At 43.7% G+C, this 25931-nt stretch overlaps 1 protein-coding gene across 2 annotated transcripts in view; it reads right to left on the bottom strand.

Moving 5' to 3' along the window:
• Positions 1 to 25931, bottom strand: part of LOC147732477 (receptor-interacting serine/threonine-protein kinase 3-like) — a 1935498-nt gene that overhangs the window by 513988 nt on the left and 1395579 nt on the right. For both annotated transcript variants that reach the window (XM_086956988.1, XM_086956989.1), the window contains exons 5-6: positions 17768 to 17926; positions 16893 to 16993 (exon numbers count right to left, since the gene is read on the bottom strand). In XM_086956988.1, coding sequence (XP_086813114.1) covers positions 16893 to 16993; positions 17768 to 17926 — 260 coding nt within the window. The remainder of the gene's footprint in view (positions 1 to 16892; positions 16994 to 17767; positions 17927 to 25931) is intronic.

Below are 25931 nucleotides of genomic sequence, written 5' to 3'. Positions count from 1 at the left end.
TTAATATTGCACTTTCACACTACACGCGGGTGTCCCAGAGACACTTGCTTATGTGTTTTCTAATCCTAACAAAGCTTGCACACTGACTGGTCGCTGCTATGCGAGATTTCAGTCTGCGCATGCGTCGGTCATACCCATGTGATGTGACGCACTCGTAGTTCTGGAGGGATTTTTTCGCACATGCGCTTTATTGCAAACATGGCCGCTTTGTTTTTAACATGCATCTTGCTTGCTGCCGCTGCTTTGGCACAGCTGTCTATTTTCTGCCTAAATCCTAATGCTATAGATATTATGAAGTAAGGGATGTAGTATAGCCAATCACGGTATACAGTGTAATCATTTTTTCTGTGTTTCTAATTTGTTTTCGCTTACTTTTCATGTACCGCGTATTTGTGGGCCTGGGGAAGGGGAGCCACTCCATCTTTGTAACCCATGTCACCCTAATCACGTGATGAGGGAGAAAACGAATTGCGCAGGAGTGGAACTAAGCCAGCTGGCTTCCGAAGCTGAGATGCGCCTGGGAAAGGGATCCTTGCTCCATGAGAAGATTTCAGCTGTACCTGAAACTGAAACAATGTTTATATTTTATGTGTGTCCTATTGTACTATACCTTCCAAATGCCATGGGAACTGGAATGTAAGGGGTGGGTTTGAAATATTACATATTAATTATGAGAACACCAAATTCTAGGTGGTGACAATGACCTAACCACCTCTCTTGTCCAATCCCAAGTTGGGGATCCTGTCATTTTCAACAATTGTGGGTGGCCCACTGACATGAAAACAGTATAACTAGCCTAGTTTTAGATAGAGATGTTGTCCGACTTGTCTGAGTAGCTGACCTATCACCGACCCTACAAACTCTATAGGTGATTGATACAGAGAGCTGCGGAGCACTCTGTCCGTAATTTCCACACATCTCTAAGGGGTGGAATAGTCTTAAGTGCTGGAGAAGCACTGTGCTGGGAGATTCGAAAACCCAATCGGGGTTATTGGCAGATTCCGTGCAGAGAGGGTGTAGCGCAGGCGTTGCATCCGAAGCTGCAGGTGTTGGTCGTACCCTTTGATGAGCCCAGTCCTGATCCAAATCCTGAGGGGTATCCTGTCCTGACGGTCTATGAGCTGTACCTGATCGCCTACTGGCATCCTAAGTCCTTGAGGGTCCTTGTCCTCGCCTTTTCCCCAACTGACCCATGGCCAGGGTTAGTCCTCATTCCCGTCCTAGGTAAATATATATCTGTGGGTGTCCGTCTATCTTTACTTCTTTTTCCTTTTCTCCTTTTAAATAAAGCATCATTGCCTATGTTATTTTTCCCTGTCTTTTACCAAAGATTTTACATGCAAACTGTATTATTAGTTATATTCCATTTTTCCCCTTACCTATAGGATATTATTGAACTGGTTTCTTATTCAGTGTGGTCTATTCTTACCCTCCTTTTAGAATCTATGCTTTAATTAGTAGATAGAATAAGGTCCGTTTTAAATCACTGATGAATTCTAGAACTCTACTAAATAGTACGTTCTTTCCCACTTTACCTGCCTTAGTATAAGCCAGTAAACTGAATAGCATGTTCCCTGTTACCCTTTTCCTTTAGATTTCTGACATTCAATGGTGCTCACTCTCATTCATAGTTACATTATAGCCCTGATCCTAGTTATAGATATTCTAATTTGTGTAAACTTTATTCTCATGGCATTTGGAATATAATTTTTTTCACTATAGAAAGTCTTGAAAACCCTTCAGGTGTCTGTGGTTATTACAATAGTATAAATCGTTATTCAAATGTACAAGTTTTTTTTTTGGTTAGCCTTATCTCCTACCCCTGCTAGCTCCTGATTCATCAGGAACATAGGTACCTGTGACAAGGATTGGTAAGTCAGGTACACTGGAATCAATAGTAAGAAAACACAAGAATTACTGATGGGGATTTGTAAGCTCGCCCGATTCACAAGAGTACAGTGATAAATACGTTATCGGCCCAAGTGCGTATATTTTGGTGAAATAAAAGAGTCGGGCAACCTGCGCGCTCTATCAGTAATTTTCTGGTAGCAGAGCTATGGTTAGGACTAGTTAAGATAGGTAGATAAGATAGTTTCAAATGAACCGTGAAAAATAAAATGTGCTGCTAAAAATAATTTTTTTCCTTTACAGTTATCGCTCGATTTTAAATGCAAATGTTTTGAAATGTTATAAAAGTATTATTCTGTGAAATGCTGCTATATTATTACATGTGATTAACAAAATTGTTAGTGATTGTTTTATGTTGTCTGGAATCCCCGGGGAATAGTATAGCGGGTGGTGAGCAGAATGCACTTAACTGTGAGGTCACTGGCTGTGAGGAAGATTAGTGCATGGTTAGGTAGAACCGGAAGCGCTAATTAGGATCTTTTTTTTCTTCGAATAAATAGTTGGATAATTGACAGCAACGAGACTGCTAATAGAAACTTCGGTTGTGATATTACCTAGTAAGGGTCACACAGGGAAGGAGTAATAGAGTCGTCGGAGCTTGAGTGATAGCACAGGAGTGCGCTGGTGAAACTTTTGACTTAGTATATATCCCGGAAAGAGTGGATGAGTCAAAGAAGTAGCAGGTTCTCTAATGCTTGTGTGAAAAGGGTAGGCAGAAGGATCTATCCGTAGTGAATGAAAAGTAGACAGAAGTGGTTTACTTACAGTAAAACAAAAACCTTTTTTCTTTTTAAGACACTCGAGCACAGTGGCGAAAGTTATACGTTGTTAACTAAATTGAGCACTTGCACTTTAAGAAAAATTCAAAGTTTCCGTTACCTTGTGAAGGAGGGAGTAGGTCGCGAAGCCGTGCTGACGTCACTCCGTGCCGCGCTGGTATTGGTTGAAACAGCGGGTGTTTAACGAAGCTGGTATTGTAAAGGAGGGGTGAGCGCCGAAGCGTGAGACCGCGTCTCGCGAAAAGGCCGCGCACCCATTGGTCGAGAGTATTTGCAACCTCTGTGTTGATTGGTTGTTGAATATTGAAAAGCACGCTAACATTGGAAGCACGTTTATAAACAAAATCACACACTCGGAGCTTGAGGATAGCTTGGAGAGGTGTATGTGGTATCCCGAATTCTTACCTGATCCGAATAATCTAGGTTTTCATAAAGAGCAGATGCTCAGAGGTAGACCTTACAATATGCACGGAAGCAAGAGGAAAATGTCATTTGCTGAAAAGATCAAGAATTATTTCAAGAAAGACAAGCCCGTTAGAACTACGGAGGGTGTAATCATTCCACCACCTAATACTCCCGCATCCTTTATGATGTTTGACAAAGGGTATCATACCTGTGTATGGTTGGAAAATTGGGTAAAGTATACCGAAGATGACGGAATCCTAGCGTTTCCTCTCGATGGTACCTTTAATAGTAGAATCCTGTTTACCTTGAGGACCCGAATGAATGACCTACACCCCAGACCCAGATTAACGCAATATGAGGCTTTAGAGGAATGGGAGATTGAGGCTCTAGAGCGAGACAGACCCCGAATGGATAAGGGAGTAAGCAAATGGTATCCAAAATTGCAGCGAGAAACAAAGGAGAAAAAGATGAAACAGTGGAGACATAATATGATGGTTGAGGGACTGTTTCCAGTATTTGGGGTTTAGGAACCTGTGGGAGGAAAATGCACAGAGAAAACCCGACACCTGATGGCTGCAGGTGATTCAGAAGATGAGTATCTGGAGGATTTATTTATGAAAAATCCACCTCCTTATGATGAGGAGTCAAGGTCCCCAAGTACAAAAAACCCATTTTTCAGACGTCCTAGAAGTAGAAGGGCCAGTGAAACAGATACAACCGATATAGGTAATAGGCAAACCAGTAGGGATGGGTTTTGTAGACCTGATACCACTGTCCCAAATTATAGACCATTTGGTGATGAAAGACCAGTTATGACAGTCCCGACTGCCCCGAGTCTGTATCCACCTTTAGTTCCGCAAGTATTACATGACACATCTATTGAAAGGGTTTTGCACGAACAGGAAAAGGAAGCATTAATCAAACAGCGAAATGCACTCATTCAGACAATAGCACAGATAAATCCCAGTCCTGAAGCTCTGACAATTCCAGTAACTATTGGTCCCGTTGTCCCTCTTTATGGGGATAGACAGGCTAGTACGAGAACTCCAGTTATTTCTCCTGCCGTAGCACAGCCCAGGAAGGAGCCTCTCATTGTTGATGACCAGGCAAGCGAATGTGAATCCGTGATTTCCCTAATGGATCTGCCCATAAGGCAACCGGAAAGCAGTATACCCCGGACGAGGCCTCAGACTAGGGCAAAGGAAGTCCTGATTGAAACAGATTCAGGGACCCGGAGTGCCACAGTAGTAACTCCGGAGGAATTGGACCGATGGACCCGAGAGATAGAAAAGGAAACTCCCCAGCCCAAACCTTTACATATCTACAAACTAAGAATAGAAATGGAGGAACTTATAGCTGGAAATGTGGGATTAGACAGGTTAAACACTCTTAATGAGGAGGAGTTACTGTTTATAAGCAAAAGCCTTACCCGAAACACCAGAGTGTTCCATGAGAAACTAATGGACACTGCAGCCAGTATGGGAATAGATGTTAGCAAATCCAAAGCCTTACAAAAGCCTTACAGAACCGAATTCTCAGATAAAGACCTGGAGAACATGAATGTGTCAGGGAAAAAGGTACAGATAAAATAATTGTTGAATTTGTTACAGAAATGGGGGGACTTAGAAAAGTGGAAAACCAGGTGGGCAAAGAAAAAGGAAGATAGTAAGGCCAGACCGAAGACTTCTGAATATGTCCTACAAGAAGTTGACAAGGCAGACAAATTATATCCCATGAGAGAAGTGTCAGGAGGGAAATATGTACATGTTCCATGGTCCCAACAAGACATAGTATCTTTCACAAATGATTTCCCAAAGTTAAGAGAAAAACCTGTAGAATGGTATAGGCAGGTTGAGCGATTTGTTAAGGTCCAAAAATGTCTCCTGAAGGACCTGGATGGGTTCTTTGACATTGTAGTTCCTGTAGATTTATGGACAGAATGCAAAATTGCAGTTGACTGGCCCAGTGAAGAGTATGAGAGAGACTCCAGAACCGGAGCTCCCTTGCCGGAAGTAATGAGAAAATATGATAAAGTAATACAATACTTAAAAGAGAAAGTGCCAGCTAAAGAAACTGATTGGACCCGTATAGATAGAACTACCCAAAATCGTGATGAGACTGTGCATTCCTATTATGAGCGACTGTTGCAGGTGTTCAAGACCTACAGTGGAATCGATAACATTGACAGAAACTAATATAGTGATTTTTCACAAAAAAGGGAAACCAAAGATTAATCCCGGCTCCTACAGACCAATATCCTTGATAAATAGCGACAATAAACTCTATGCAAAGATCATGGCTGCTCGCATGGGGAGGATCGTTGCGACCCTGGTTTCCCCCTGGCAGCATGGGTTTATCCCAGGGAGGGGTACTACTGACCATATTAGAAGAGCTGTTACTCTATTTGACATCGGGCTGCCGGGGGGAGAAAGGGTCGCAATGATCCTCCTCGACGCGGAGAAGGCATTCGACTGCATTAGATGGAGTTTCCTATGGAAGGTTTTGGAGGAAAGGGGATTTGGCACAAGATTTCGACAGGCAATCCAGGCAATGTACTCCACACCAACGGCAAGAATCCAGTTGATGGGTGAAAGATCCGGGAAGATAAATATAACAAGGGGGGCGAGACAGGGGTGCCCATGCTCTCCAATCCTTTTTGCGCTATATATTGACCCTTTAATTACCCAAATAATGAATAGTGTTTCCATCAATCCGGTAGTTACCAATGGGTTTCAGACCAAACTCCTCACATATGCAGACGACTTAGCAGTTATCACTAATGACCCAGAGTCTGCTATGAGAGAACTAGTTATTATAACTGGGAAGTTTGGTGGTTCGTCGGGCTATCGTTTAAACGTGGGGAAAACACAAGTATTGTGCTCTAAAAATGTAGCCAAGCAGGATGCTAGGCATGTGGATTCTGTAGTCTACCTGAGTATAACAATAAATGCAGAACCTGGAAAAATAATTAAGGACAACTTTTCACCGCTTATGAGCTCAATGGAAAAAGATTTTAAAAGGATGGACTCACTCCATTTGTCGATAATCGGTAGGGCTAACGTCATTAAAATGACCATGTTTCCTAAGGTCTTATATAAATTAAGGGCAATCCCTTTTAAAATTGAAGAGAAGGTCATCAAGGAAATCGAAGCCATATTCATGAATTTCTTGTGGCATTATGGTAAAATAAGGAGATCAAGCAGATACATGTCATTGCCACAGGAAAGAGGTGGGTTGGGGCTACCTGTTCTTAGGAGCTATCACTGGGCATGTCTTCTTATTGATATGGCAATCCTATTCCATCCAGGGGGACCAACCTTCAGACAGGAGGATATACCCTCGATCTTCCAGTTAACACTGGGTAGCGAAGCAATTGGTGTGCTATTGAGGAGAACTCAGAAGAGTTATTACAAGAAACTGGGCTATAAAATAATGGAAGATGTATGGCGGTGTGGTCAACTGTTAAAAAAATCCTAGCTATACCCAGGTACCATCATCTTACACCACTTTGGAATTCGACACTCTTCCCAAATCTGCATAGGGATGGACTTTGGCGACACTGGGAGAGACAGGGTATTGTTACGTTGGGGCAAATAATGGTAAAGGAGGAGTGCAGACCCTTGGGAGATCTCAAGCTACGCTATTCATTACAGGGCTGTCAAGAGCTCAAGTATTTACAGCTGGTTAACGGAATAAATCAATAAGGCCTCGTATTATCCTGACAAAGAGCTGTGAATTATTGGAGTATTTGAAGGTGGGAGGCCACAGAATTAAGGATATATATAAAATATTCATAGAAGGGTCAATAGACGATATGGTTAAGATGGAATCAGCATGGTCCACAAAGCTGGGGGACCCAGAAGTAGATCTGGATAGGGCCCTTGCGATGGATAAAAGATTTCTGCGATCATCTAACCTAAGGGCTCAACATTTTAAAACCTTATTTAATTTGTATTACACGCCGGCAAAACTGTTCGCCTGGGGGAAGAAGGCAGACAGTAATTGTCCGAGGTGTGGAAAAGGCCCAGCTGATACTATACATATGTTTTTTGGATGCGATAAATTGAATACTATTAAAGCTGAGATAGAGATGTTTTTAGAGGGGCTGCTAGATGTTAAAATCAATCTATCCCCAACATTGTTGATCATTGGGTGCGATGTGAAACTGAATTTGAGTATTGAGGTCGAAGCCCTAGTTTTTACAGCTACAGCAGTATTGAGGATTTTAATCAGTGCAGCATGGAAGGATATTGATGCACCAACCTTTCACATGTGGATGTGTAGGATGCTGGGTATACACAACATTGAGGAAGCACTGTATCAGTTAAAGGGCGCTAAAACAAGGGAAATGGGTCTACGACTCTGGGCCCCAGTTGCGGCCTGGAGGGCGGCAGGAGTGTAAAGGCTGTTATTTTTACTGTGGCTATATTCTGTGTCTACCATTTTTAAGAACTTTTGGGAAAGTTGGCTAGAGCTCCTCCTTTTTATTAAAATACTGGAGAAATTTTTTTATCATGGATGATATATATGTATTTATGTATTTATAATGAACATTTTTTTGTGTATTACATTGTATGTGTATGAACTCTCAATAAAAGTAAAAAAAAAAAAAGGAATCGATAACATTGAAATGAAGGATATGACTCATTTCATTTACCGATTTGTGTTGGGATTGAGGCCTGAAATCTCACAGTGGATTAGAGACAATAAAATCTGTTGGCAGGGAAAACCCATAGATGAGGTCCTGAAGTACGCCAAGTACTGCGAGGACAAGATGGAAAATAAGCGAAAGGCCCTAAAGGAGAAGGTGCTGTGGGCTCAGGTGAAATTGGCCGAACAACAGGAAAAACAGTTAAGTAATGTGAATAATAATAATACTCCGAACACCAACTCTGGGGGAGGATGGAAGCCACGAGTAAAAATGAGTCGGAAAGAGGCCAAGAAGAAGTTCCCCTGCCATGGGTGCGGTCAGATAGGGCACTGGAGAGACAAGTGTCCAATGTTGCAGAATGGTAACATGAAAAATAATGATTTAAATCCACAGGTGCAGAATGAAGGGCCACGAAAAACCCGGCAACAGGTAAAACAGAATCAGTTGCCTCGTGCACCTAGGCAAAATTTTAGGCACAAGGCCCAGCAGAATGAAGAGGTTGAGGTATGGGAAGGAAGGGAGGATAGAAATGCAGCAACCTCGCAATTCCTGTTGAATGATACATTCCTCTGTGATGAACCATACTGACGGGGCCTGAGGGGGGAGGACGAGGAGTGCGTGCTTGGCGCCTCCTTACCAGTAGACCAGACAGGGCCATACATTGAAGGGAAGGTTGAAGGAAATGATGTCACCTTTCTGTTGGACACTGGTGCTACCCGTTCTACTGTGAGAACAGCAGATGTTCCTAACCTACCCCTCTCGGGAGAAGCTATCCAAGTAGTGGGCGTGTCAAACCAGATAATTAGAACTCCTGTAACTGAACCGATGGAAATTTCTATAGGGAACTTTAAAGAGATGCACAGATTTGTCGTCTGTGACTCTAGTCCTGTGAATTTTCTGGGACGTGATTTGTTGTGCAAAATGAACTGTACCATCTTTTGCACACCAAAGGGCGTTGAAATTCAGACCCCAGATGAAGATGGACTATACAAATTAATGTTACTAAGGCCTGACTCAGAAATTAAGAAACTGACAATACAGGACTTACCTGAAGAGCTCCAACAGAAAGTGATACTAGATGTGTGGGATTTCACTGGGAGAGATGTAGGGTTGATGGCAAATGTAGACCCAATTCAAATAGCCATAAAACCAAATGCAGTTTACCCGAATACCAAACAGTATAAAATGAACGCAGACGTAAAGGCCGGAGTTGCCCTAGAAATAAAAAGATTGCTAGAAGCAAACATCATACAGGAAGTAATGAGCAGTCCTTGTAATTCACCCGTAATTGGAATTAAAAAGCCTAGTGGAAAGTACAGGGTAGTGCAGGACCTGCGAAAGGTAAACTAGATTGTTGTACCTTGCTGTCCTATTGTGCCAAACCCTGCAGTGATCTTGTACCAAATTCCCTGGAATGCGGAATGGTTTACCGTTATTGACTTATGTCACGCATTCTTTTCCATCCCATTGCATCCAGACAGCAAATTTCTTTTCTCATTTGAATTCGACAGTCATTTCTATGTCTGGAATCGTGTTCCTCAAGGGTACACAGAGAGTCCTTCGATTTTCAACCAGATTTTAAAAAGATGCCTTGAATCATTAATCTTGCCTAGAGAATCAGTTTTGGTCCAGTACATAGACGACCTCTTAGTGGCGTCTAAAAGTCGGAACGACTGTGTTACTGATACCATTGCATTGTTGAATCATCTAGGCAAGGGAGGACATAAAGTATCACCTGACAAATTGCAGTTCTGTAAAAACTCGGTGAAATATCTGGGGCACCAGATAGAAAAAGGTATCCGGAGAGTCACTTCAGAAAAGATTAGAATAATTCGAGACATGGAGTTGCCCAGAACCCAGAAAGAAGTTAGAATGTTCCTAGGAGTTGTAGGATACTGCAGACAGTGGATTGTGGGATTTGCTGTTCTAGCAAAACTATTAATAAAGATGACCAAGAAAGGAGCAAAAGATCCAGTTGAATGGTAGGATGAAAGTATGACATCCTGGATAAAATTACGAAATTGTCTGTGTTCAGCTCCTGCATTAGGAATGCCTGATTATTCTAAAAACTTTGACCTGTTTTGTGACACACAAGACAATTGTGCACTCTCGGTCCTAACGCAAGAACATGGTCTGACCAGACGTCCAGTGGCCTATTTTTCTGCTACTTTAGATCCAGTGGCTGCTGGATTGCCTGGATGCCTGAAGGCAGTAGCTACAACTTGCACTAGTCTAGAACAAAGTGAATGCATTGTCATGGGACATCCTGTAACTGTATATGTTCCACATTCAGTTGTGATTCTGCTGACCAGAACCAAGACTCAGTATCTCACACCCAGTCGGCTGACTAAGTATGAGAGAATCCTTGTAGGTGCAGAAAATGTGATAATTTCCCGATGTAACATACTGAATCCAGCAACCTTGTTACCAAACACCCAAAGTGTAAAAGTTGAGGGTGAAATTGAGCATAATTGCATTGACCTAACTGAATTTAGCACTAAACCACGTCCTGATATAAAAGAAACAGTCTTACCAGTAGAAGATCTTGAGATGTTTGTGGATGGCTCATGTTTAAGACATACGGATGGAGGTCTGAGTGCTGCCTATGCTATAGTCACTCTAGAAAAGACACTAGAAGCCTCCTATTTAAGTGAAATAAAATCTGCACAAGTAGCTGAATTAATTGCATTGGAAAGAGCCTGTAAGCAAGGGAAAAACAAAAGAGTAACCATATATACTGACAGCCAGTATGGTTACGGGGTTGTGCATGACTTCGGCCAATTATGGCTGCAAAGAGAATTCATGACTTCCTCAGGTACCCCTATCAGAAATGGAAAAGTGGTACAGAACTTACTGGAAGCAATCCAGTTACCCAAAGAATTGGCGGTGGTCAAATGTGCTGCTCACAAATCTGGAAATGACGATGTGACAGCTGGAAATAGATATGCTGACCAAATAGCCCAATATTGTGCACGACACAAAATGTCATTAAACATCAAATTGTGGGGAGGCGGAAACAGCTGCCAACTTATGGTGTTTGAGAGTGTATCTACTTGGGAGGAACTGAAAGGGTTGCAAATGGCAGCAGAACCAGAAGAACAGGAAAGATGGGAGAAAGATGGCTGTATACCCAGGGATAGAGATGGTGTCATTGCTTGTAGAGATGGTACACCTGTGTTGCCAGATAGTATGGTTGCTCCAATGGCCAGACTAATACACGGAGACTCACACATAGGGAGGGATGCGATGTTCCGTGTTTTCAAAGAAGTATGGTACAATTCAAAGTTCAGAAACATTGCAGATGCACTTTGCCAGAGGTGTTTGACTTGTCAGCAGTTTAACCCTGGGAAGAGAACAGTAGTGGGACAAAGTACGAGTGGAAAGGCAGAAGGTCCATTTTTCAGACTACAGGCTGACTTTATTCAGTTACCCATGTGCAAAAGATACCGGTATGTTTTGGTTATAGTCTGTCTATTCTCAAGGTGGTTGGAGGCCTACCCAGCAAAGAAAAATGATGCTATTACTGTAGCCAAATTGTTACTAAGAGCACTGATACCTAGGTACGGTTTTCCAGTCACGATTGAATCGGACAGAGGTGGGCATTTTGCCAATGAAATATTAGATGAACTTTATAAAGCATTCACAATTACCCAAAAACTGCACTGTGCATACCATCCAGAGGCTTCTGGAGTAGTCGAACAGGTGAACAGCACTATAAAATCAAGATTGGGAAAAATGTGTAACTCTACAGGATTGAACTGGATAGACGCTTTACCCCTTGTCCTGATGGGATTGAGAAGCATTCCAGACCAAAAGACAGGCCTGAGTCCCCATGAGATACTAATGGGAAGAGTGATGCGACAGGCATGGGTACCAGGACACAAACTGCTAAGTATTTCTGATGATTTGGTACTAGAATACTGCAAGCAGCTGGGTGACCAAGTGCATTCTATCTCTCACTAGATTGGGGAGGACGCCGTCGCCTGGCCCACAACTCCAGTCCATAATCTGAAACCAGGTGATTGGGTTGTGTTAAAGAAGCACACCCGGAAGAGTTGTCTTGCACCAAAGTGGGGAAAACGCAGACAAGTGATTCTTGTCACCACAACTGCAGTAAAGTGTGCAGGAGTGCCAAGTGGATCCATGCCAGTCATACCAAGCGGGTAACCGGAGAAGAAACGACTGAGGCTGAAGGTTGTGCAGCTGAAGGGTCTCCAGATGAGGGCCTGGAACTAGCTGATGTCGAACAACCGAGCACCAGTCAAGACGAATGGTACCCAGCAGACGATCTGATTCTTGATCCAAAAAGAACCAGAAAGTACTCCTACCTAGATAGAGAGTGGGATAGTGAGGACGAGATAGGAAAAGACGGAGATAATCAGGTCATCGAAATCCATGTCAGACCTGCTGAAGAACAGGGTCAGTTAGGGACAGACCAAGTCATCGACACACCTCCAAAGACTCCAGAAACTGAAAAGGGACAGATAGTGATTAGGGCTGAAGTTCATGTGGGAGAAAATCAAGGGTTCGAAGTGCATGGACAGGAACAGATAGAAATAGACGAACGTGTTCAGGAGACCGAGTCCGAAACAGTCGAAAGTCAAAGTCAAATCCAAAGTACACCTGAACAAGGCCAGTTTAGAGACCAGGCAGAAGAAACTGAAGTAAGACCTGGAACTACTCAGACAGGAAGGGACAAAAACACTGTCGAAATAAATGTACCACAACTGAATGAAAATAAAAGAGCACGTAAAGAAAGCCAGATCACAGTGCCAGTTAAAAGACTAAAAAGGAAGAAAAGTGTACCCAGGTACATAAGAAGACTGAAACTAAGATTGAAAACTGTGGAGGAAAAACTAGAAGATCGGAAAAAAGCTGCCAGTGAAAAAGAAAGAGCTGGAGTCCAACCTAAAAGAAGGAGTAGCAGAATAAAAAGACAAAACGAAAACTATTGAGGTCCTGAATTGACTTACTTAGTGCTTGAAGAATTTGAAGACCTCGAAATAAGTGACGAAAGTGACGGAGAATTGTTCACTGATCAGGGTTCAGAAGAAGAAGACCCAACCTGAAGGTTAACTTGCGTAAGCTACCTGTGTAAAGAAACAAAGAGGGGTTGGAAAACTTCTTTTAAGCCACAATGTCTGATTCAAGTGTGAATGGAAGACCTAGAAAGAATTACTGTAAAACATGCTGTAAAATATGCTTATGTAGTGTAGCAATAGTATTGATAATATGAATAGGATTAACAGTCTTAATCCCGTTCATGTTAAGTAAAGACTCTAACCTGTATCCTACTAAACAAGTGACGGAGGACTCAGACATTCAACTGACAGAAGAAACATCATGAAGTGTAGAAAGACGTGAGAATACATTTAGCCTGAAACAAACTAGACCTGACTTAGATGCATCAGATGAGGGAGGACCACATTATCACAGAATCAAAAAACTAACACATTTAAATGTATTTGCAAACCTTTTAGTACACTATGTAGAAGCTATGGAAATAGAAGACTGTTATGTCTGTATGAAGCTACCCACGTCTGTAGCTGAAGGTGTGACCTATCACCATTTACCCCTAACCTATGGAATTTCCTGTAGTATGCAAGCTTATTTTAAAGAAGCACCCTACAGTATTACTATTCAAACTCTGACGTAATTTTTTCTGAACTCCCTATTCCGGGAAACCTGAATATTGTACATACTAAAAGTGATGTGACTCGTTATATGGGAGAATACTTTCTGATGATAGGTGACATAGATTTAAATGAAGCACACAGAAATAATTTGACCTGTTCATTACATGAACAAGAGAAAATGTTTTTAAAAATGGCAGAGAAAAGAAGGGACAGTTTCCAAAGAAAGGCAAATGATAAAAGACAGAGAACTCCTAAATGGGCAGAAAACATGGAAAACACCTCAAATGGTGAAGCTAATCCTGCATTGTTACTGGATTTCGAAAGAAAGGGGAAACTGTGTCTTCACAGAGAAAAGACTAGCTATTATAACAATGTATTCATCGGTTACAGTGAATGCGAACACAATTATAAGGTAATTGGAGGTTGGGGATTCAAAAATGGGTCAGAACCTGTGTTTCCTGGAATTTATTATATATGTGGAAACAAGGCTTATTTCAAATTGCCAGATCACTGGTATGGAAGCTGCTATTTTGGCATTGTCTTCCCGAAAATATACCATGTGAATGACGCAGCTGGAAGCAATGAAAATACTAATGGTTTAGTGCGAAGTAGAAGAAAAAGTGTAGGAGAAATAAGAGGTGATATATTTAGTGCATTGATACCTGGAGTGGGAGTGGTTCTGAATACACATCGAATTTGCAAATTGTCTACAGTAGTGGATCGGTTATCAACTGACACTGCTGCTGGATTGCTGCTGGTGAATACCGAATTGGTTGCGATCAGATCAATGTTTTACAAAACCGCCTCGCTCTTGATACCTTATTGGCAAAAGAGGGCGGAGTCTGTAGAATGTTGAAAGCGCAACATTGGTGCACTTACATTCCGGATAAGAGCATTGAAATTAAGAAATATGTGAGAAACATAACTAATTTGGAAAAGTAACTCAAACCACTGGAGGTTGACAGTGCCTGGAAGAGACTAACTGATGGTCTCTCCTCAATAGGTAGTTGGTTTTCTAACATAGGTAGAAGTTTCGTGGGTAAAATACTGATGCCAATAGCTGGAATAAGTTTGATTGTGCTGATCATAATAATTTGCTGCAAATGTCAAAAATGCAGAAAGAAGTATACTGTGAATAAGAGAGGAGTGAAAAGGAATGTTGATGAACTGGAATTAGAAGAGCTGAGAAATCAAATTTGCAAAAGAGCCAAGAATTCCCATCCTAATAAGGATGCAGAAAAAAGGCTCAATAACAAGTTTGTGGAGATTGAAATGAATAAGATTTGAAAGAGAAAGTTGGCATCTGTTTCCATTAATAGTGATGATAGTAAATATCATCAAAGAGGGGATTGATGGAGCAAGGATTCGCAAGTAATGCGACTCGCTTGAATTCAAGAACCTCGCATAATCTATAACGTTATTAATCAACCTGTTCCGTTATTAATATAGCACTTTCACACTACACGCGGGTGTCCCAGAGACGCTTGCTTATGTGTTTTCTAATCCTAACAAAGCTTGCACACTGACTGGTCGCTGCTATGCGGGATTTCAGTCTGCGCATGCGTCGGTCATGCCCATGTGATGTGACGCACTCGTAGTTCTGGAGGGATTTTTTCGCACATGCGCATTATTGCAAACATGGCCGCTTTGTTTTTAACATGCATCTTGCTTGCTGCCGCTGCTTTGGCACAGCTGTCTATTTTCTGCCTAAATCCTAAGTCTATAGATATTATGAAGTAAGGGATGTAGTATAGCCAATCACGGTATACAGTGTAATCATTTTTTCTGTGTTTCTAATTTGTTTTCGCTTACTTTTCATGTACCGCGTATTTGTGGGCCTGGGGAAGGGGAGCCACTCCATCTTTGAAACCCATGTCACCCTAATCACGTGATGAGGGAGAAAACGAATTGCGCAGGAGTGGAACTAAGCCAGCTGGCTTCCGAAGCTGAGATGCGCCTGGGAAAGTGACCCTTGCTCCAGGAGAAGATTTCAGCTGTACCTGAAACTGAAACAATGTTTATATTTTATGTGTGTCCTATTGTACTATACCTTCCAAATGCCATGGGAACTGGAATGTAAGGGGTGGGTTCGAAATATTACATATTAATTATGAGAACACCAAATTCTAGGTGGTGACAATGACCTAACCGCCTCTCTTGTCCAATCCAAAGTTGGGGATCCTGTCATTTTCAACAATTGTGGGTGGCCCACTGACCCGAAAACAGTATAACTAGCCTAGTTTTAGATAGAGAAGTTGTCCGACTTGTCTGAGTAGCTGACCTGTCACCGACCCTACGAACTCTATAGGTGATTGATACAGAGAGCTGCGGAGCACTCTGTCCGTAATTTCCACAAATCTCTAAGGGGTGGAATAGTCTTAAGTGCTGGCGAAGCACTTTGCTAGGAGATTTGAAAACCCAATCGGGGTTATTGGCAGATTCCGTGCAGAGAGGGAGTAGCGCAGGCGTTGCATCCGAAGCTGCAGGTGTTGGTCGTACCCTTTGATGAGCCCAGTCCTGATCCAAATCCTGAGGGGTATCCTGTCCTGACGGTCTATGAGCTGTACCTGATCGCCTACTGGCATCCTAAGTCCTTGAGGGTCCTTGTCCTCGCCTTTTCCCCAACTGACCCGTGGCCAGGGTTAGTCCTCATTCCCGTCCTAGGTAAATATATATCTGTGGGTGTCCGTCTATCTTTACTTCTTTTTCCTTTTCTCCTTTTAAATAAAGCATCATTGCCTATGTTATTTTTCCCTGTCTTTTACCAAAGATTTTACATGCAAACTGTATTATTAGTTATGTTCCATTTTTCCCCTTACCTATAGGATATTATTGAACTGGTTACTTATTCAGTGTGGTCTATTCTTACCCTCCTTTTAGAATCTATGCTTTAATTAGTAGATAGAATAAGGTCCGTTTTAAATTACTGATGAATTCTAGAACTCTACTAAATAGTACGTTCTTTCCCACTTTACCTGCCTTAGTATAAGCCTGTAAACTGAAGAGCATGTACCCTGTTACCCTTTTCCTTTAGTTTTCTGACATTCAATGGTGCTCACTCTCATTCATAGTTACATTATAGTCCTGATCCTAGTTATAGATATTCTAATTTGTGTAAACTTTATTCTCATGGCATTTGGAATATAATTTTTTTCACTATATAAAGTCTTGAAAACCCTTCAGGTGTCTGTGGTTATTACAATAGTATAAATCGTTATTCAAATGTACAAGTTTTTTTTTGGTTAGCCTTATCTCCTACCCCTGCTAGCTCCTGATTCATCAGGAACATAGGTACCTGTGACAAGGATTGGTAAGTCAGGTACACTGAAATCAATAGTAAGAAAACACAAGAATTACTGATGGGGATGTGTAAGCTCGCCCGATTCACAAGAGTACAGTGATAAACACGTTATGGGCCCAAGTGCGTATATTTTGGTGAAATAAAAGAGTCGGGCGACCTGCGCGCTCTATCACTCATTCATTACGAACTCAGAGCGAAGGTAATCTGCTTACCCCTTTGGCATTCTTCTTCAGCTGTTCTTGTACATATTGGACGGCAGAGTCAATCTTGTCTTCATAGACATCCCAAATGTTCTTGGTCACTGCAGTGCACTCTGGAGATAACAAATACACATAATTACTAATTAAATTAGTGAATATAATATAAACTAACAAAGCATTGGCGAAATGTGACAATCACAAATTCTTGTAACTAATTAGTTACTTAAATACGCACTCTCTATACTATCAACATAGTTTTACATTTTTTTTTCTATTCATCATTTTTAACACATATTCATAATATTGATACCACAGCATCACGTGTGTCATTTCCCTTGCACATACAGTGCAGCTTTGCAGCTTCTTTCCCGCTCTTCAGTTACCCCATCCGCCCACACATGCAGTCCCTGTGTTTATTGCATGTTTTCTGGTTATGCAATAGCATTTTCTCTCAAATATTCAACGAATGGGCCCTAGATTTCCCTTGGCCGTGAGGTCACCAGAAGTTCTTCAGCACAGATTTCCAAGTTCATTTTACAATATACTATATCTTGTAGCCACTTTTTTACGTTTTAGGAGCTCATCTTTTCCCCCAGCTCATGGCTACTCACCTTTTGGCCATCAATAGCGCTATCACTATACGTTTGCGCATCCTCGCTTCCATCTTCAGCAGCAAGCCTAGCAGGCACACATGTGCCTGCTAGGTACCAGCCTTAAAGCTGAGATTACACTTATTAGTTTCCAACGAAAAATAACGCATGTTTCCCTTTCATGAACCTTTCATACTTAAGTAGTGTCTTCAATGCCTCATTGTAAGCTGCTGACCTAATGTCCCGCCCACTACACGTTTTCTTTGGCATTCCTGCTTACTTCTAAGTCACCCTTACCTTTGAAAGTAGGTCTGCCTGCTGCATAAGGATGCCAGCATTGTGTCATTAAGGCCTTGGTATAATGCAGCATCTCTACATCACCCAATGAATTCAGCTCCTCCATGTCAGGACGTAGACCCTTTGGGACTTGATCCATTATTTCAAAGAAGTTTTTTCCTGAGGGGAAAGACAGAAAAGACACAAGTGTGCAATCTATAGTGGTCCAATTTCTATGATAAATACCCAACTTATATAAGGAGGTAGGTGTCCTTATATGCCATTGCTTTGAGTCACACATTGTTTTCTACACTTTGTGCTTTTACAACAAAGTTTGGCACACCATGTTTAGAGCTCATCTCCTATCCACAATAACCTGAAACCACACTTTCCGCCAAATTGGCCAAACTGCAATTAACATTCTCTACAAACGCTGTGCCAGGAAAAAGTACAAAACAGTATTTTTTGAACCATCGTTATATAAACTGTATGATAAAATACTAAGCTAAGACTGCTAGCAGCACAAGCACAAATTCACGAACTCTTCAAGTTAAAACAAAAGACAGCAGAATAGTCCCCAAGTTCCTGGTTTTAACTTCTGCTGCAGTTGGCCAACATTTTCTATGTGAGGTGTAAAATAGTAGGCCCTACGTCCACATACTTTGAAATAATGCACCCAGGCACAGTGGAATGGTTACTGGAACTGGCCCCTGGCATGTGTGCTCGGCCTCTTTTATTAGCAGGATTACCCGACAGGGTGACACCTGTGATGGGTGGGTCTACCGTGTAGGTGCAGCGCACTCTTGAACATTAGAAATTGTCTAGCAGGATACTATATCCCACCCAAACTTTATTGAATAAGATGTGAACAAGTCCAACCTGTGGTAAAGAACAAACAAAACACAGTACCACTGAGTCACTCCAGGCCATCTGCCAGGCAGTATTGGATCTCTTGAGCACCTATCCCTGAGGTTTTAATCCATCTGGGCGATGTAATTACGCCCGGCCTGGTCTCACAGTGTTGGAAACTATTTACATATTTCAATGTGGGGTGCATCCAGAGCTGTGATGAGTCCACTGCAGAAATTTCTTTGAAAGCTCTGAGGTTCTGTGGATGGCAAACCTGCAAAGACTAAGGAAGCCATTGATGAACTGAAGTCTTCCCTGAAGGTCTAAGTGCTTCCCAGTGCCTGTAGCAGTTTCATGCTTCCCTCTAGTGTCAGGATTCCTCTCTCACAGGAATTTCCTTGAGGCCCTTTAACAAGGCTGCTACAAGACTTTGAGGACTGCACAGGCTTCTTGTAGACTGCACAAAGGCGTCACTGAGGAACTGCCAAAAGGACCACTTCCAAGTCTCTTGTTCAGCCACAAAGGATGGTTGTCTCAGAGTCTGTGTGTTCCGGCCATCAGGACTCAGGTGCACCAGCCTTCATAAGATCGTCTTTGGGTTACCAGTATCACTCTGTGACCTTTGTGCTTCCCGATGCCTGTCATAGAGCTGCTACAGACGCATCTCCCATGCTGGGATTTCCTCTAACACCGGAATTCCCTTGAGGCCCTTGTCCCTGAATGAATGAATGAATGAATGAAATACAACTTATAGAGCGCTAAACTTAGCCCCAGGGCATCCCTGGATTGCCACCGGACTGTGTGGGCTGTGTGGGCCTCTCGTAGGCCATGCAAAGAGGTCACTGCGGAACTCCAAAAAGGGCCATGGCCAAGCCTCATGCAACCCCAAGGGTGGATGGTCCAATGGTTGAGTATGCTCTCTTCCAGCAGGTCTCAGGTTCACGGGGGCTCACAGAAGGTTTCTAGGTGGCCAGCCTCTCTTAGCGCCAAGAAGGCCTTGTTAACCTCTGGTTGTTTGGCAGGCATACGGTTCCAATCTGGTGGTGTAACACTCCCTAGGTGGTTCTGGTGATACACCTGGTAATGAGAACGATCTTACCATCTAACAACTTAGAGAAGAGTTGGCGATATTCTGGTTGGAGTAAGGATGACTGGAGGGACTTCGTAATGACGCAGTTCTTCAGCATGCGCAGCTACTAGCAGGGATGCCATCAATGTCAAGCAGCCAGTAGTAGGTGACTGGACGGTCGCACTGTGAAACGGAGGGCCTGGATGTGGTTAGCGCTTGCTCACAGCTTGTAGTTGGTCCTCCTGTGAAGCTGTCTCCAGTTACGTCCGACACACAGTGGCTGGCTTGTGTTGATGGATGCCCTCTACGGTAGTGACAAGAGTCCTCGTCTGATCTCTCTTCTCCCTTTTCTCCTGTGCACCTGTGGTGATTGTTGTTCAGGCTGTGGCATTGCGTCTCTCTCTATTCTTCAACTCTTTTGAGATATGGCATTGTGCCACGCTCTTCTCTAATTCCGACCAAGTTTCTCTTAGTGAGGTTACGTCCAGTCACTTGTCTAATTTTTGCCCTACAGGGACATCTCACCGGCTATGTCCGGATCTTAGTTCTCAGTCTTTTCTTTGCTTTGGACCTGTCACAGGTCTTTCCTGTCGGTAGGACTTGACTCTTCTTACCATCGACATCTCTCATGTCTGATCCTTTCATCAAAGATCTTCTCAGTGCTAAAATCCCTGGATGAAGGGTATAAAGGCGCTGGGGGGAGCTGTGGGTCCGTCAAAGGCTCTGTGGTTCAGTTGAAAAGCCAGGTCTTGAAGTCTTTCCTGCATTGAGGCAGTGACAGTGATTGCTTGATGTGGAGAGGCAGAGTGATCCAGGTCTTTGCTGTGAGGTAGGAGTAGGATCTTCCTCCGTCTGTGGTTATGAGGATACGTGGGATGGTAGCCAGGGCCATTTGGGTGGAGCAGAGGTCTTGTTGGGTACGTGGAATGCAAGACAGTGGTTGAGATACACAGGTCCCGCGTCATGTAGGGCTTTGTAGGTATGAGCTTGAAGGTGATTCTTTTGTTGACTGGGAGCCGGTGGGGGTCTCTTAGGTGGCTGATGATGTGGCTGTGGTGGGGGATGCTGAGGATAAGTCTTGCGGAGGCATTCTGGACGTTCTGCAGTTTCTTGAGAAGTTTCTGGGTGGTGCAGGTGTAGGGTGCATTGCCGTAGTCAATTCTGCTGCTGAAGAGAGCATGGGTGACCATCTTCCTGGACTCTGTGGGGATCCATTTCAAGATCTTTCCGATCGGGCGTAGAGTGTGGAAGCAGGATGATAAGACGGCATTGATCTGGCAGCTCCTGGTGAGCGAGGAGTCAAGGATGATGCTGACGCTCCGTGAGTGGTCTGTGGGTGTGTGGGAGGTTCCAAGTCCTGCGGGCTACCAGGAGTCATCCCAGGTAGAGGGGGTTGAGCCCATGATGAGGATTTTTGTCTTCTCTAAGTTGAGCTTGAGGCAGCTGATCTTCATCCAGGCTCAGTTAACCTGTCCTTCTCTAGAACCGCTCAGACAGCAGGCTGCTGCTGAGGCTGCTGGGAATGCTCAAGGTACCCATAGAGTGTATAGGGATGATGGGCTCCTTTATTCAGAGGGTAGAGACCCCAAACCTGGTATAACCAGGAGGTTGGTTATACCTCTGCAATTTAGGGGCTTCCTTCTTACCTTGGCCCAGGATATTCCCTTAGCAGGACACCTAGGCCAGAATAATACTTGGGACAGGCTTGTCCCTCACTTTCACTGGCCTCACATGTCTGAAGACACCAAGGAGTTTTGTCGCTCCTGTGTAACCTGCCAAGCCAGTGGTAAAGCAGGTGGCACAACAAAGGCCCCCCTGATACCACTACCTGTGGTGGGGTTTCCCTTTGAAAGAGTGGGGATTGATATTGTAGATCCAATGGACCCCCTACAGCATCTGGGCACAAATTCATACTGGTGGTGGTGGACCATGCCACTAGGTACCCAGAGGCAATTCCACTTAGGACCACAACAGCTCCTGTTGTGGCCAGGGCCTTACTTGGAGTTTTCTCCAGAGTGGGGTTTCCTAAGGAGGTAGTATCTGACAGAGGTGCCAACTTCACGTCAGGATACTTGACAGCTATGTGGAAGGAATTTGGTGTCAACTACAAGTTCACCACTCCTTATCATCCACAATGTAATGGGCTTGTTGAAAGATTTAACAAGACCCTAAAGGGTATGATCAAAGGATTACCAGAAAAGCTCAGGCGGAGATGGGATATCCTTCTACTCTGCCTTCTGTTTGCTTACAGAGAGGTCCCACAAAAGGGGGTTGGCTTCAGCCCCTTTGAATTGTTGTTTGGGTACCCTGTAAGAGGACCCCTATGTCTGGTGAGGGAAGGATGGGAGTTACCTCTCAAAAAGCCTAAACAAGACATAGTGGACTATGTACTTGGTCTCCGCTCCAGGATAGCTGAGTATATGGAGAAGGCATTCAAAAACCTTGAGGCTAGCCAAGAATTACAGAAAGCTTGGCATGACCAAAAGGCTGTCTTGACTGAGTATCCGCCTGGACAGAAGGTATGGGTGATGGAGCCAGTGGCCCCAGCAGCACTCCGAGACAAATGGTCTGGACCCCATACAATTGTTGAGAAAAAGGGAGAGGTTACCTACTTGGTGGACCTAGGAACTCCCAGGAGCCCCCACAGGGTGCTCCATGTCAATAGATTGAAGGCATATGTTGATAGGGCAGACATGGACTTGCACATGGCTACAGATGAGGGTCAGGAGGAAGAGAGTGACCCTCTCCCAGACCTGTTAACTCAGAACCCTGAAGATGGCTCAGTTGATGGTGTGGCCTTAGATGGCAGCCTCACTGAACATCAGCAACATGACTGCAGACAAGTTTTGCAGTCATACAGACATATGTTCTCATTGACACCCAGTCAGACTAACTGGTGTACCCATGTGGTGGACACTGGTGACAGTCTTCCTGTAAAGAGTAAGATTTACAGGCAACCTGACCACGTCAGGGACTGTATAAAGACTGAGGTCCAAATGATGCTGGAATTTGGTGTTATTGAGCCTTCAGAGAGCCCCTGGGCTAGCCCAGTGGTTCTGGTCCTCAAACCTCACACCAAAGATGGCAAGAGAGAGATGAGGTTCTGTGTGGATTACAGAGGACTAAATGCTGTCACCAGGACAGATGCACACAATATTCCAAGGGCAGATGAGCTCATTGACAAGTTGGCTTCTGCCAAATATTTGAGCACATTTGACTTGACAGCTGGCTATTGGCAAATCAGGTTAGCTGAGGAGTCTAAAGCCAAAACTGCATTTTCTACTCCAGGTGGGCATTATCAATTTGTGGTGATGCCCTTTGGTTTGAAAAATGCACCTGCCACCTTCCAAAGGTTGGTGAATCAAGTCCTTACTGGGTTGTATGACTTTTGCGCAGCATATCTGGATGATATTGCTGTATTCAGCTCCACCTGGGAGGATCACCTGGTCCACCTGAAGGAAGTGCTGTAGGCTCTGCAAAAGGCAGGCCTCACTATCAAGGCCACCAAGTGCCAGATAGGGCAGAGCAAGGTTGTATACTTGGGCCACCTTGTCGGTGGAGGCCAAGTTCAGCCACTGGAGAGTAAGATCCAGACCATCAAGGAATGGTCCCCTCCAACTACCCAGACTCAGGTCAGAGCTTTCTTAGGCCTGACTGGGTACTACAGGAAGTTTGTTAAGAACAATGGGTCCATTGTGACCCCTCTTAATGATCTGACATCCAAGAAAATGCCCAAAAAGTTTCAGTGGACAGTAAACTGTCAAAAGGCATTTGATGACCTGAAGAAGGCCAAGTGCTCTGCACCTTCCTGAAGAGTCCTGACTACTCAAGAGAGTTCATTGTCCAAACAGATGCTTCTGAGTTGGGAGTGGGAGCTGTGCTTTCACAACTTAATGTAGATGGTCAAGACCAGCCCATTGCTTTTATTAGCAGAAGGCTGACCCCCAGATAGAAACATTGGTCAGCATTGAGAGGGAGGCCTTTTGTCTGAAGCTCAAACCTGCTCTCGGCTTACCAACTCCAGCACAGGAACAGTCCACCACCACCAGGATGGTGTCATGCCCTTGACGAGTAGGTAAGTCTGTGATAAGATCTAATGTAACAGTGTGCCATGGATCGGGAGGTGTGGGTAGAGGTTTCAATAACTCCTTTGGAGCCTGCCGTTCTGACTTCCCCTGCGCGCAAATCTCACAGGACTTAACATACTTCTCAATATCCGTTGTCATCTTAGGCCACCAGTAATGTCTTTTAATTAGCTCCTTGGTCTTGGCTTCTCCTTTGTGACCAGCTAATTTGTCATCATGGCATTCATGCATTCATGCATTACTTGCTGCTGCAGCTCAGTGGTTGGAAGATACAAGGCATCCTGATGATAAGGCATTTGTTGAATGATTTTTCTGCTGGTATCCTTCTCTACCCAACTCTGCATGTCTTCCGGACTCATGACGTCTGCAATTGATTCTTGTAGTCTAATGGAGGTGATGGCTCCTATGATCTTATCACTGGGAATGATTGGTTAACTGTTGGTAACAGTTTTCTGCAACTCCGTACCTATCCTGGAAAAGGCATCTGCCTTTCCATTTGTGAGCTCCTGGACGGAACGTGATCACGAAATCATAATCCGCAAAGTACAAGGACCCCCTCAGATTTCGTGGTGTAAGGGTTCTGGCTGTTTTCAGAAACTTCAAATTTCGATGATCTGTGAATACCGTTACTTGGTGCCGAGCTCCCATCAGGTAGTGTCGCCATTCTTTAAAGGCATCCTTAATCGCCAGCAACTCCTTCTCTGTGATAGTATAGTTAATGTCTGCTTGAGTCAACTTTCTGGATAGATAGGCGACTGGGTGCAGTTGGCCTGTGGTCTTGTGTTGCTGCGATAACACTCCTCCCACTGCTTGATCCGATGCATCGGTCTCTACATAGAAAGGCTCCGACGGGTCAGCATGTAACAGGACTGGCGCTGTGGTGAAGTCCTCTTTTAAAGATTGAAAAGCCTCCTCCAACTCCTTTGACCACTCAAACTTGGTTCCTTTTCTCAACAACTTCGTGAGGGGAAGAATCTTTCTGGAGAACTCACTGATAAATCTCCGATAGAAATTAGCGAATCCAATGAAACTTTGAACTTCTTTTACACTCCTCGGAGATTCCCAGTTCATCACAGCCTCCACCTTGCGTTGATCCATCAAAATTCCGGAAGGCGACAGCACAAAACCCAAGAACACCACCTGTGATACGTCAAACGCGCATTTTTCTAGCTTCACAAACAATTTATTCTCCTGTAGCTTCCGCAACACTCCCTTCACTTGCTCATGATGTTTTGTTACGTCAGAAGAGTAAATTAGGATATCGTCAATGTACACTATTGCACACTGATCTATGAATTCTTTCAGGACGTCGTTGATGAAGTGCTTGCTGAAAGGCTGCTGGGGCATTACACAGTCCATAGGGCATCACCTGATATTCAAAAAGCCCAAATCTAGTTCGAAATGCAGTCTTCCACTCATCTCCTTCGCGCATTCGAACTAGATGGTAGGCTCCCCTCAAGTCGAGTTTAGTGTAGATTTGAACCCCCATCATTTGGTCCAGAAGCACCGAAATCAATGGTAAAGGATACTGATTCTTCTTGGTTATCTTGTTAATCGCTCTGTAGTTGATGCACATCCGCAATTCTCCCTCCTTCTTCGGCACGAAAAACACTGGGGATGAGACGGGTGACTGGGATGGCCGGATGAACCCATTGGCAAGGTATTTATCCAGGTATTCCTTGAGATGTTGGTGCTCCTTCTCGGTCAAGGCATAGACACGACTGCATGGCAAGTTTGATCCAGGCTCCAAATCTATCTTACAATCATAAACTCGATGTGGCGGTAAAAGTTCTGCTTCCACTTTGTTAAACACCTCTGCAAATTCTTTATACTCCTCGGGAATTTCCTGAACGTTAATCACGCACATGGAATGCCCAGTGGAACACAACGACAAAGCTGGGTTGTTTCTTGATCGATCTGTCTCTGAATCGAAACAATTCTCTTGACAATAACTTGAATCCATTACTACAGTTCTGGAGCTCCAGTCGATGGTAGGATTATGCTCAGTAAGCCACGGGAGACCAATAATTAGTTGAAATTGAGGAGCATCTATCAAATTAAACTGGATTTTCTCCTGATGTCCGTCATTGGTCGTCAATTGGATCATTTCTGTATGGCTCACGATTGGCCCCGAAGAAAGGCTCGTCCCATCCATTGCACGAACGGGCTCGCTCTTTACCTT

This window comes from Lissotriton vulgaris, chromosome 2_1, assembly GCF_964263255.1.
Source record: "Lissotriton vulgaris chromosome 2_1, aLisVul1.2, whole genome shotgun sequence".
In the NCBI taxonomy this organism is placed as follows: Eukaryota; Metazoa; Chordata; class Amphibia; order Caudata; family Salamandridae; genus Lissotriton; species Lissotriton vulgaris.
The sequence above is the reverse complement of the archived record's forward strand: the minus strand, read 5'-3'. Positions and strand labels throughout refer to the sequence as shown.